The sequence below is a fragment of the Choloepus didactylus genome, chromosome 5 (assembly GCF_015220235.1).
Source record: "Choloepus didactylus isolate mChoDid1 chromosome 5, mChoDid1.pri, whole genome shotgun sequence".
In the NCBI taxonomy this organism is placed as follows: Eukaryota; Metazoa; Chordata; class Mammalia; order Pilosa; family Megalonychidae; genus Choloepus; species Choloepus didactylus.
Window position 1 is genome coordinate 90374686 of NC_051311.1, and position 14374 is coordinate 90389059.

Below are 14374 nucleotides of genomic sequence, written 5' to 3' on the forward strand. Positions count from 1 at the left end.
CTTGGGACTGCCAGCCCTTTGGGAGGTGGGTGGGCCCTGCTCAGTTTGGCAAGGAATCTGCTCCAGGGCACAGTGGTCCTGGCAGTTCCCAGGGCAGCAACTGGACCACTCTGGGGCTGTGGAGCTGAGCATCTCACCCTCCATCTCAAATGCACTGCAGTTCCTGTCTGCCATGTGCTTGCAAGTCCCTGGGTCTGGGGAGGGGCTCCTGGCACATCCATGCAGTGTCCTTACCTCTTGGCTGTGCTCACTGCAGGCTTCCCTGGAGGAAGAGTGAGTGCAGTCACCACAAGTCTGCCAAATCCTGAGTTCCCTCATGGGAGTTCTCAGCCATGGGGCTGTGAAGGTTATCTCCCCAGCCAACTGCTGAGAAGGGTGCACAGGGTGTGGAAATCTACTCCCTCCCATGCTCACTCTTATCAAAGGGCTCCGTCACCCATCCCCAGTGGCAGTCTGGGCTGAACATACTCACCCTGTCCTTTCAAATGTAGTCTCTCTGCTTCTCCAGCTAAGTCCCCACTACGTGGTATGTAGAAGTCCCTGCCTAGCTGGTGGCACCCTAGAACTGCTGTTCTGGAGCGCTTTCTGTCTTTATCTAGTCTTTTTCACAGAGGAGAATTTTGCTCTGTCTCTCCTAATCTGCCATCTTCCAGGAAGTCTCCTGACATCTTCCTGGAAGTCTCTATTTTTTATTTAACAGGGTGAGATAGTCATTGGTGGCAGTGCCTTTGTGGAGGGAAGATGTCAAGGTTTTCCTTCCATTTTCTCCATCTGCTCAGCATGGGCTGGGTCCTCTCATCTCAACTCTCCTTTCTTTTCCCAGATCATCTAAAGCCAGTTTGATCTTAATGCCCACTCAAGAACCACTTTCTCCATATCTCCCAGCCTGTTCCATGTTCCAGCCTGCAATCTTTTTCCTTTCTATTGCCTGTAACCCCCACATAGACACAGGCACATATTATATATATTAAAAATGGAGTGCTCTTCCCATGACAGGCACTATACATCTCCTCATTAGATCCTTACAACAACCCCTTGAGGTAAAATTGAGCCCCATTTTACAAATAAGGAAACTGAAGCACAGACAATTAAGTGATTTTGCCTAAATTCACACAGCTAGTAAACAGCAAATCTGAGATTAAGGTCCAAATGGGTACACTTTAAAGGCTAATCTAGTTTGCTAATCTAGCTTAGTCATTTACTTCCTTGCGACTTCACCTATAGTGTTATGGTATTTAGTTTTCATGTTATTTTTTTCTTATCTGTAAGAAGTCTAAGTTCCTGGAAGACTTAGATGATTCTTTTTTTTAAATATATATATCTTTTTTTATTTTTAATTTTGAAATAAATTCAAAGTTATATGAACAGTTGCAAAAACAATACTAGCCCCATACACAGAATTCCATCATACCCTGACCCCCCTCCCCCGATAGCTCAGTCCACCAACTTTAACATGCTGTCACATCACTATTTCTTTCCCTCCCTCCCTTCCTATATATCATCCATCATCTATTGCTCTGTCTTCTGAACATGAGAGTTAGCTGCACACATCCTTGAAGATACACTATAATTGACGTACACACTTCCCATGAACAAGAACATTCTTTTATGCAATCCCATTAAGTGCAGCTAAGAAGTACAAGAGATTCAACAATGATACAAAGCTTACATTCTATATTTCCTTTTCCTTATGTCTCAACTGTGTCCCTTTGAGCCACCTGTCCTCTATCCTCCAATCCCATCCAAGTTCATCCTTAGCATTCAATTGTCACTTAGATGATTCTTATACCACTTTTCACATCTCATGGTACCTAGGATGATATCTTGGGCATAGTGGGTAGCTATGCATTGTTGACTGATTATACATTATTTAGGATGCAAATGAAATATGTTCAGTGTATTTTATTTAATAATTTAATTACCTGTACTATAAGCAGATATGGCTTTTTCGAGTATAATTTCTGCAAAATAAAATTTAAACATTCGTTATATTAATGCTTTAATGCTTCTGCTGTATCTATAGCTAGAATAAAATATAGCTGAAATAGTAGTGCAGAAGACTTGTGCTTGAAATTTCTGTGCTTGATGTATTGCCTGGCATGTTAGCTACACTGGGACCCCCTCTGAATTCCTGGTGCACCCTGGCTACTATCCCTGAGCCTATAAGGATAATGTGGGGTTTTAAACTATGTTCCTCTGAACCCCAGCTGTCTCCTGGAGGTGCCCCTGGGCTGCTCAGCCTGAATATGTATGTAATGAGGACACAAGGAACGCGGAAGAGGCACATGTGGCTAGGGCTCTGGTCCATCTATTTTTATCTCTTCAAAATCCTGGACTTACATGCAACATTTCTTTAGAAGAAAACTATTACTCAAAAAACACAAAAAAGTGAAAACCACTGTTTTAGGCAAATTTGATCTCTGAAAGCCTCAGGCTTCCCAAGCAGCACAGAATTACACCTCTTCCAATGGGGTTAAGGTAGGACCCTGGACCCAGTTCCCTGGTTTGACCCCTAAAGTATTCTGTGAAGCCCTGCTCTGTGCAGTCCACTTGACATCACTTGCCAACCCCACTATAATATCTGAAAACCCACTTTTGTGGAAGGATCCTCCTTCTATTGTCCAGACACCTGAACTTGGGTCCTTTTGTGTCTAAGGATCCTTTTGTCAATGGAATGGGGAAGGGTCCCTGCTAACCTAGCATCCTGAGGGGCTATGTACATTATGCTCCCAGTGACCGACCTGGATAATGGTACCTCGTGCTTCTATTGACCATTTACTTTGTGCTAATCTCTGTGCTCAGTAGAGTCTCTCTTCAGCCACTCTGTATTACAGATTAGGAAACTGAGGCATGGAGATATCAAATAACCAGTCCAAGGCCACACAGATTGCAAGTTCTGAGCTAGAATTTGAACCCAGACAGCATTGTGCTTGCTCCTGTGTGTTTAACCTTTCAACAGCTCTGCCTTTCCAAACAGAGTGGTAATTAAATTAGTCAGCCAGAATAGAATTTATTTAGGAGAAATGAATTCATATATGCAAATTTGCCTACTTGCCAAAATTTGTTTGTAACTCCCAAACCAATGCTAGTTGCCCTTGCATGGTCATTTGCGTCTGGTGAAACAGGGTCAAACAAGGTAACACTCTGCCTTCCTGTTTCAGATCTCATACCGTAAATATGTGTCTTTTTTGTGGTAAATTTAATGTCACGCTTTTCGCATTTTAGTGCTTTTAATCAATTTCACTGTTTAAAATGCCCCCATGCATAGTGCTGAAGTGCTTAAATGTTCTTAAGCCTGAGAAGGCTGTGATGTGCCTTATGGAGAAAATACGTGGGTTAGATAAGTTTTGTTCAGGTGTGAGTGCTGTTGGCCATGAGTTCAATGTTAATACATATTAAAGAAAGTTTTTTAAATAGAAACACACATTAAGTAAGTTCATGTACTGCTCAGTTGGCAAAAATGTGCCAGAGGCTGGCAGGGGTCTAACTCTGTATTTTCCCTAGGAGCAATGGCTCAGGGTTCGCTAACTCATTGTTTGCAGCAACTTTATAGAAAATAACTAACACGAATAATGGGAATCTACCGTATTTATGTAGGATAATGATGGCAAAACCAAAGATATAGGTAAAAAACGTATTCTAGTTAAAAATGTAAGGAGCTCAACAGTCTGTGTTTAAGAGGATCTCCCCTGGGAGTCCTTTCCATATTTATGCCTAAAATAATTTTTTTAACCTGGAAGATATATTGGGGGACCTTGTATGTTGTGCACAGGAGGTAGGTCTCTCTACATATTTGAAAAAATACACTGTAAATTCAAAATATCATACTACATTGTCCTTGAGATAACCCAATAGGCCTACATGAAATTTGCAAAGTAATTTACCCACTAGATGGCAGTACAAATCAAATTTTAAAAATCCAACTGCTCCCAACGACCTATATAGTAAATTAAGCTCTGGGAAAGCACTTTAATTTTGACTTGATCAGGGCAAACCTATTTAAATGAGAATGGAATTTAATCACCTGGAAGAGGATTCACAAGCTTTGTTAAAGCAAAAGAACTGGAAAATATAACTGCTTTTGTATAAAGAAAGCTGCTTCCCAAATTTTAGAAATTCTGTCTTTGGAGGAAACCAAAGTTCTAAGCAGATGTTTTCTCTTGGGAACCTTTGCATAAGCAAGATAACATCACATCCATATACATATTTTTTCAGTTCTTTATTTTGGTTTGGCTAACATTCAGCCTTTAGTTTGTAATTGCAAATCTCTCAATTTAGTCCTTTGGGAAGTTCCTTTCAGTGAATACCAGAGAAAAATACAGTACTTAAATATTTCAGGAAACTAAGATTGACCAATAGTTTGGTTTGACATCCAAACTGCTGGGCCTGTTGCCTTGTGATTGAGAAGATAGAAAGATCTTCTATCCATTAGAAAGGAATTCCCAATCTTTTGCTTGAGAGGGCAGGCAGCAGGCAGTGAGAGGTGAGGTAAGTGCATTTACTTATCTCAGTTCACCAAGGTTTGGCTCTCACAGTATGAATTTTAATGATCTAACTGGTATCCTGCCTCAATGAGAGAATTTATATTTTATTTCAGAGAAGGCTGTACACTTGCACCTGGATGCAAAGTGTTCCAAAATGGAAAATGGATTTAGAAACTAATTCTTTTTTTTTCCCTCTAGCTGTCATATATAATTATTAGTCTCTTCTAGAAAGATCACAAAGCACAAGCATCAGAAATGAATTCTAGCTAATCTCTTCAAGAAACAGAAGTTTTAGGACATGGCTTTTGAAAGGCACATGTAGGTTAACTGTTAAATAGAGGTTTGGGCTACCTTTCCGTACTGAACATCTTATGAACACATTTCCACAAAGAACAACCAATGTCTACCAGAAAACCATTGTCAAGCATCAAGGGCTTAGAACTTCTGGAGTCAAGACCATCTCCTGTGACCTTATAATAAAAGTTTTTAGTCTTTCTGAGCCTCAGATCCCTTATTTGTAAAATGGGCATAATACCTCACAGGGTTGTTATGAGGATCAAATGAGATAACGGACATAAAGCACTTGGAAACTCTATGGTTCCATTCAAATACTGGCTGTCAATGTCAGTCCATCCAATCCCATTTCTGACCTACTCCCCCTCTCCAGTAATTATGTAATTCTGTAGACTGGAAACTTGAGCATCATTTTTGTTTTCTCCCTCTTCCTCAACCATCACATCCAATCAGTCTTTACTTCTTGGTCTCCATTTCCGCTAGTGGAAGATTCTCCTAAGTGGACTTTCTGCTTCTAACCTAGCCTTGCTTGACTTTCTCCTACTTACCACTGAAGAATTAATCTTCTTAAGTTGCATTTTGATTATTCCTTTCCCTGTTCAAAAACTTTCAGTGTTTCCCATTGACTGCAGAATAAAATCCAAACTTCAAAGTAGCTAGAATTGAAAGCCACAAACAATCTGGCCCTATTAGTTAAATAACACCAACTGGAAAGATCACACAGAAGTCAGACAAGTGGAAATCAAAACATAAATTTTACCGTTGGTAAGTGCTAATTGGAGGATAGGTTTTGTAGCCAAAAGAGCTTGCTAACAATTTTTGCTTCCACTCCCCCAGCCTAGACCCTGGGATAGTTCATCTGAGGCTTGCCTTCCTCCTTGGTCCTTTTAGATGGTGCCTACCCATCCTTTCCACCCTTTCCAGACTCCGCAATGGGCCTGCAGCACTTGGTGTGTGTCTCCCTCGTGCCTCCCTTAGCAGGTTTGAGAGTACATCGTTTCAACAGAAGTCAGACACTCATGACACAGTGGCTGAACCTGACCTCTAGATGTTTATTGACCCTCACAATGTTGGCCTGCACTGTGTTTAAAAATATACCAACTTATCCAACAATTAATAGTACTAAACATCTTTGTCTTGTCTTGAGAAACTGGAAATGTTGGAAGCTCCCGGCTCTCAGATTCATTTGACAAGTTGTTTGTATCGTAAAAATTGTTTATATTGGTGTGTCCATCTCCTTATTTCCAACACTTTCCCCAACCCACTGCTCATATTTCTACCATTTCACCAAGATCGCTCTTATCAATATCACCAGTAACCTCCATAATTGCCAAATCAAGTGGCTTTTTGTTTTAGTTTTCTTTAAGGGCTATTTAGATAAAGAGAAGTCTTTCATTTTAATCTAGTTGATTTTATCATTTCCTGTATGATTGTGGTCTTTTGTTTAAGAAATCATTTCTTTTTCTGAAATTGTCTATGTCATCTTCTAAAAGTTAAAATTTTGACTTTCACAGTTAGGTCCTTAATACATCTGGAGTAGATTTTTGTGTACAGTGTGAGTCAGATATCTAATTTCCTTTTTTTTCCTTATGCATAACTGTGAAGAACTGTGAAGAATCTGAGATTTTGCCCTACTTGTAAATTAACGAGTTAGCCTGTCAGTCTCACTGATGCTGGCAGAAGACGTGAGGCTCCTCAGTCAGAGACAAAGGACTGTATTACTCACGGCACCGTAAGCAGCATACTGGTGCTGAGTCCCCGGGCTCCAGTTTCCAGTGACACCTGCATTGCCGTGGGCTGCATGACAAGGGAGGAAACCTGCTTAGGGAAACAGAATTTTTTTGGAGGGCAATTATAATCTTCAAAGGATGACAGTTTTGTTTTTACTTGTAAAATTCTTATACTTCTTTTTCTTATTTTACTCAGCTGGCTAAGATAATACGATGTTGAGTAGCAGTACTGATGGTGGGCTTACTTGTCTTTTTCCTTATTTTAAAGGGACTGCTTTTAATGTGTTACCACTAAAAGAAAAATACAGATTTTTGGTAGAAACTGTTTCTCAGGTAAAGGAAATTTGTTCATATTGCTGGTCTTTAATTTTTGCTTTGTCATACCTGGGTTTTGAATTTTATCAAATAGTTTTCCTGCATTTATCACATTGATCATATGGTTTTTCTCATTTCGTCTCAATGTTGTTTCTTTTAGAATATAGATTGAGCTGTTTTCCTTTTTCATACTCTCCTTGTCTGCTTTTTTTAAAATAATGTTGAGACTAGCCTCAAAAGTGAGTTGGAAGAGCATTATCTCATTCTAATCTATGGTTAATATTGTACTAGATTACAAATCAGTTCTTTGAAAGTTTGGTAGTTGTTTTCTTTGTGGAATATTCATTTTTTTTAAAAAAAATTGAAGTCTAACACACATAAATTACATAGGTTTTCATTGTATAGCTCAGTGAATTTTTAAGTAAGTATGTACACCAAGAATAAGATATAGGACAATTTATAATAGAAAAGAAACAATAGTAAAACAAGATTTTATGTGAAGCATTTTTATTATTTTGCAGGTACAAGTTTGGCATTTCTGTATGCCATTAAAATAACAAATTAAATAAAATAATTGATTTTTTCAAATCTTTATGCTTACTAACATTTTTGTCTTTTTGCTCTATCAATTTGAGAGGTATTAAAATCTCCTATTTTGATGGTGGATTTATCTGCTTCTCCCTGTAATTCTATGTTTTTGTTTTTTTTTTTGTGTGTGTGTATTTTGAAGCTAACTTATTACATGCATTGTGGGAGCCCCTGGAGCCCAGCGCCTTTCCCCAAGTGCCTTGAAGACTGCTCACAGGAGTTTGCTTGACCTAGGACAGTTAAGGTTTGACCTATTCTCCTTGTAAAATCAGGGGCTAAATGTAATCTATACCTGAAACTACCTCCTCCCTGAGACTCCCTGAGGCTACAAAATAATCTATAATCCTCCCCTCTTTCCTACTGAATCCTTACAAACCACTCCCTGGCATCCCCTGCTTTTGTGAGTATCTTCATGTTGATCTCTGAACCTGCTGCCATTCAGAGCAGTTCCTGATTTCAGGGCAACGTGGTACCAACTTCCCACCCTGTAGGTAAGCCCCCAAAATAAAGCTCATGTCTCAGAATGTGTCCAGTGCTTTCTTTAGTCTTTTGGCTACAAAAGCCCTCTTGGGCCATGACATGCATATAAGCTTAACATTTTCTGGGTGAGTTGAAATGTTTATCATTGTGCATTGACCACCTATATAGTAAATAGTATATAGACGGGTTTTTTAAATCCAATCTCACAATCTCTCCTTTAACTAATAAATTTACACTACTTACATGTATTGTGTTACCTGATTTGGACTTATTTCTTTTATCTTATATTGTGCTTTCTACATCTGCTTTTTTTATGCTTCTTTTTTTTCCTCTTTTTTGGGAGGCCTTCTTTTGTATTGATTTTGTGATTTTTTTCCTTTGTTCTCTTATTCCACACACCTCCCTCCAAGCTTGTTTGAAACCGTATCTTCTAGTTTATCTTTTACTTTAAAATTTTATCATTTATTTTTAACTTTCTAAAAGCAGCATACAGTGTAGTTCAGTACATGGATTTTAGAGCCATATTACCTGGTTTGGACTTAGCTCTTTGCTTACCAGCTGTGCAAACTTGGGTAAGTTATTTAACCCCCTGTCCCAAAGTAAAGTGGAGATAACAATAGTATCTAACTCATAAGATTGTTATGAGGATTAAATGAACCAATACACATGCTTTTCACATTATATCAATTGCTAGCTACTATTGTTGAAGCTAATCTATATTTTAAGTCTCCTCCTGATTAACACAAATCCTCTAGACTCTGATAATCTTATCCTAATTTACATGCTATTGTTATCCAGTATTTTAGTTGTCTTTTTTTTTTCAGTCCCACAAATTTAACAATTGCCACCTTATTATTTTATACAATCTTTGTTTAGATTTACTCACATATGTACTAAATTCTTCGCTCTGTATTCCTTCTTGCATCTCAAGCCTTCCTTCTTGGCTCATTTTCAGAAACTCCCTAAATGTAGGTCTTTTATTGGTAAAGCCCCTGTTGTTGTTTTTCTGAAAAAACTGACTGTATTTCATCTTTTGTTTTAAGAAATAGTTTTTCACATTCCAGGTTGACAGTTATTTTACCTCAGCACTTGGAATATGTTATGCTAATGAGTCTGGGATTTATTGTCAGTGGTATTTCATTTCTCTTTGGTTGCTTTTAAGATAGTTCTTTTGTTTTGGGTCTATATTTATACTCTTGTGTGATTTTACTTCTTATTTATCTTTCTTGATTTCAGTTGTGCTTCCTGTATGATGTGTTGATTCATATCTTTTATCATTTATGAAAAACATTCAGCCATTTTCTATTCAAGTGTTGCCTCTACTTTGTTCTATTTCTCTTACTGGAACTCTGAACGTATGTATTTTCTCTATTGCTTAACCTCTGCCATTTTCCAATCCTTTGGCTTTCTGTATTGCATTTGGCAATTTCTTTAAGATCTGTCTTCTAGTTCACAGATTCTCTCTTCAGTTATGCCTAATTTAATTTACACCTTGTATTAAATTTCAATTGTACCTTTCATTCCTATGAATTTGTTTTTCTTCAGTTCTATCTGGTTGTAACTGCTAGACCCTTTACCTTGTTCATATTTTAGATACTATCTTTTATTTCCTTAACATATTCCACAGGATTATTTTATATTATATTCTATATCTGATAATTCCAATATTTAAAGTCTAAAGGGCAATAACTTATTGTTAGTTACTTCTGCTGACTCTGTCATGGTTTTTTTTTTTGTGTGTGTGTGTGTATGTCATAATTTTTCATTGTGTGTGCATATGTGTGTGTATTGTGTGTGTGTGTGTGTATGTCATAATTTTTCATTGTGTGTGCATACTTTGTTGAACTGGTGGGGCCTATTAAGGATTATTTCTTCCAGAGATGTGTGTTTCTATCTGCCAGGTAGCAGGGGCCCCAACAAGCTCTTTAATATCTTGGCTTGGGGTTTCCTTGACCACATGGAGAGTGTAAATTTGAATTCCTGACTTGGAGGATATACCTGTGGTTACAAGTTTCAGAGGATGACAATTACTCTAATATTTTCTCATCTATAGTCAGTGGGGAGACAGGTTTCTCGAAAGGATTCCTTTGCTAGCATGAAGATATTTTCTGGGCCATCCTTGCCTAAGGTTGTATCCATCTCCAAGTGTCCTGGTTTAGGGTGGGAATCCCAAATTTAGCTCACCTCCATGCAGTGGCCTGAGGCTTAGTTTCCCATTTCCAAACTGATACATGGATTTGCCTTCACGCAACCTCATGGTTTGCAGTTGCTTTTACTTCACACTCACTTTTCTGCTCCCCCTTCTTTTATAAAGCCTTTGGGATTTCTCTTACTTTCTTGCAAGCTAAGCTGTGCAGCTGTGCTTTATAAATGAGCTCATTGTAATTTATCCAGGAGCTAGTAGTATTGTACAAAGAGGGCTACTTAGAATATCTAGTTCATACTACTAGAAGCAGAAGCCAAGAGTAATTTAAAATGTAAAATTAAAACCTTCCAATGGCTTTTTCTCACACTTTAAAAACATGCAGACCATCCTGGCCACAAAGCCTGGAGCTCATGCCTGGCTCAGCTCAGCCTCCCTCCCCCCACCCCCACTGGACCTTCTTGTTTCTCAGGCTTGTGGTTGTCTTAGCGCTATAGGTTGGTGGCGTCAATGTCTGGCATGGTCTTCCCTCTTTCTTGACATAGCTGACTTATTATTGTCGAGTCTCACTTTGAATGCCACTTCTTCATGGAGGCCTTTCTGCCTGGCCACCCCATTTTTCTGTCACATCATCCTGTTTTAATTCTGTCCAGGGCACCTATTGTTATCTGGCATTTTATTCTTTATTGACTGTCTTTCCCTACAGGAATGTAAGACCTACAAGAGCAGGGAACTTGTTGGTCTGGTTTAGCACTATCTTCTCAGTTCTTGGCACATAGTAGAGACACAAGACATATTTTGTTGAAAGACTAAAGCTAAGTATTGGCTACTGTTCCCTTTGCAGCTCCACTCCTTTCTGTTATCTCCCTAACCCAGCTGCTTTACTAATTTACATCTCTACATGGTCCCTGTGGGCATTTGAGTTTTCAAACTTTGCTCCAATTATATCTTCAGCAGTTTTAGAGCAGAGGTTGTGTTTTATGTTCCTTTTTTTCATTCAATGTCTTGCTACAGCAGGGGTAGGAATAATAGTTATTGAATATCTCCTACCTGTCAAGCACAATGATTCTAAAATTTATATCCTCACAACACTATGAGGTGGGTATTATTATTTATGTCCACTTTACAGATGAGGACACTGAGGCTTAGAGTTGTTCAGAGTCAAACAGTAAGCAAAGGATTTGGGATTAGAACCCACACAGACCCTTTTGAACTATTGCAAAAGGGTTGCTCATGTCAGAGGTACAAGTGGCTATTTTCAATCTGCAAAGTAGAAATTAAGCAATTAATTGGATGTTTTAGGTCGAGTTTTACTTGATTAGTGTCTATTCACTTACTCATTTCATTCCACTGGGTATACGAAGGTTTAGCTTGAGGTATATCAAATTTGGCCAGAAGACACTTTGAAGATCTTGGTCATGAGGATCCTACCTGGCTAATAAATGTCTGCTGTTGACAAATATTATGGAATCCAGCTGCAAGGAGATTTTTCTTAAGATAGTTGTTTCAGTCAAACCATCCACCTGTCACTGGATCACTGGACAGCCACTAAATGCACTGAATGTGTGACACAGCACCAAGACACACCACCAAGAATTCTTTTAAGTAACAAAATCTTATTTTTATTATTATTTTTTTTTACAGAAATTCAAATATTCCAACAAATTTTCTTTACATTTCCTGGACCTTAAAAAAATTACACACAACTTTTGGACCCAATACAACAGAACAGAATGAGAAAGGGAGTCACTTTTTTTTTTTAAAAAAGATAAAAACATACTTCTAATACTTAACATTTAGTGATTTACATGTGTATTACCTATGTACAAATGGTACAATGTCAATGACCATCTTCAGAGCACTGTGGTATGCTAAATTGTACTAAGTTTTATGGCAAAAACTTTTTTTTTTAAAAAAAACATTTGCATGTGGATAGGAAGTACTTTTTCATTTTTTTAACTTCATTATCAGTGACGTAGACTCCCTATGGAATCTGTATTTTGCATGGATTAGGGAAAGCCAGTACCTTCTGTTTTTATTGTAGATAAAGTAGAGAGGGTACCATCCCTTTAAATAAAAGATGAATTATTGAAAAGTTTGTGTGTAATTAAATGTGGTAGTACAGTGTTTTGAATGTAGTAGGAGAGTTAATACTTACAGCAACAAATAACCCCTGAATGGCTAATACTTTAGTTACGGATAATAAGTATTCCCTTAATTTATTTCTTTAGAAAATGTACATTTTTGTGAATTGGGTTTTACTCATTTGAGGCACACCTGTAATATACTTTTAGCATTTGAAACATAATCCAGTTTATGGTGAAAAGGTGGCTGGTACCAAAAACATTTGGCTCTTGGAGCAGGGTTCTAATAGAGGGTAAGAGAACTCAACTATTATCTGTATCACTTCTGGTGTTATCCAATTTGTTCTGTGTTTCAGTGATATCTGATAATTTTATCTTAATTATCAGTCTATGAATCAAGGCATTCTATATGTCCGTATTTTCTGCTCAGTATAGAACATGGCTTTGCTTACACTGATCATCTCTGCATGTACATTGTAGCTTGTGCTCATTCTCAGGCAATCAGCTATTTCAATGTTAAGTATGTTTCTGTTGTTGGATCATGGCCAGAAATGGGCTAAGGGCGATGGCGGGGTAAGCCTGGGAGCAAAAGATTGTTGAAGACAACTGGTTAGTTGTAACTGCTTCCAAATGCCAACCAACCCAAAAAACACAAAACATTTGAGTGCTGTTGAAGTCAACATTAGTAAACAAAAAGGCAACTCATTCCTACTAAGTTTCTCTGACTTGTGTAAGTATATATTCATTTATTTCTAAGGCTATTAAATTATTTATTTTGTTAGTACCACTTACTATCATTTAGAAATAGGTTTGATGGGATGAATTTTTTTTAAACAAAAATGAGTGCCTGACAGTAAGGGAAATAAGGGATATGGATTTCTAATCACATGTATGGTAAAAGAATGGAAAAAAAATCAGAGCTATTTTAGATACCTATTTATAAAGTACATTAAATTTCTATGCATATACTAAGGAGAATTAGAAAAAAGTGATTATTTGATAGCAGCCTATATAGTACATGTGAGCGTCAAAGTTGACAATGAGCTTTCTATATTTTTCAGAGTTCCTTGATACGGTTTCCTGAAAGATAGGCAAATCTATGTTGCTTGGGAAATCTATGATGTAAAGATGTACTTCCTATAATATACAGCTTGATGGAGTAATAGTATGTCAAACACTTTCTCAGTAATAACTTGTACGGATAGATTAAAACACAGACTCAGTAAAAAGTTTGAAGCTTTACATCTCATAATAACTGAGTGGTTATAACTAATTACACAGTGAAATAAATGAGTGGCAGAGATGGGGAATCGAAGGTCATGTCTCTATGAAAACATTCAGAGGCATTTTCTAAGATGCTTCCTCCATAAGTGATGCTTGATCAGCCTCTTGGCTATTGAGATAGGAATTATTTAGAACTGACTGCCTTTTTTATGATGTTGAAAGATTAAAGCTTTTTGTTTTCAGTTTAATTAAAAAAAGACAGTTTACAAATCTCAGTACATAGATTTTACATGCTAATTCTAGCACATTTATGTTCCCCTTCCTTAAAATATTTCCTGAATGTGATTTCTCATGAATGTTATCTGATCTTACTCAATAACAGTTTCCAGTGAGCTGGTGTTTAATCTGTGATCACATCTGTTTCCAGAAAATCACTCCCATCTCTGCCATCTACGTTTAGAAGGTGCTGTGATAAGTGGATCTTTTGCTCTCATCTGTATTCATCTCTCTACTCCAATCTCTCTTAAGCGTCTTCCTTCTTGATGTTGATGTACAAAAGCTGTTATTCGATTTGTTTAGCTGTTCGATTTGTTTTGTGCTCATTCTAGAGAATATTGGCTTAGCAGAACTGCAGAAAGAGTGGGAGGGTGAAGGGAGAGAGACAGAGAGAGGAAAATGCATCACTTTCTGTCAGCAAGGTTTTAGTGCACAATATTCGTTACGGAAAAACCACAAGAAATAGTTCAAATACATTTTAGATTTGTTACCAAAGATGACTGAAAAGTTTGAGGTTTCTGTTCCATTATAACACACACAGCACAGTCTTCCCATGCAGGGGGGCTCCCCAAACCCCAGAATACATGTGTATTTCCTCCATCTGGGTTAAGATTACAGGCTGCTTTGAAGGAGCAAGGAAGAACACTGAATGATCTCAAGCATCGCTGACTTTTCTGCCTGGCACGAAAATTGTCTCGAGTATTTTCCTTTTCTTTATAATTTTTATTCATTTATTATACACTCAAAGTTATAACA

General features: G+C 37.7%; 1 protein-coding gene across 2 annotated transcripts in view; it reads right to left on the reverse strand.

Annotated features, from left to right (window-relative positions):
• Nucleotides 1-11623: 11623 nt before the first annotated feature.
• Nucleotides 11624-14374, reverse strand: part of LHFPL3 (LHFPL tetraspan subfamily member 3) — a 580909-nt gene continuing 578158 nt past the window's right edge. Inside the window, exon 4 of one of the 2 annotated variants that reach the window (XM_037836463.1) lies at nucleotides 11624-13970. Coding sequence is in view for 1 of the 2 variants with exons in the window: in XM_037836462.1 (XP_037692390.1) it covers nucleotides 13942-13970 (29 nt within the window). In the remaining variant the exon portion in view is untranslated. The remainder of the gene's footprint in view (nucleotides 13971-14374) is intronic. The other variant, XM_037836462.1, reaches the window with a different exon arrangement.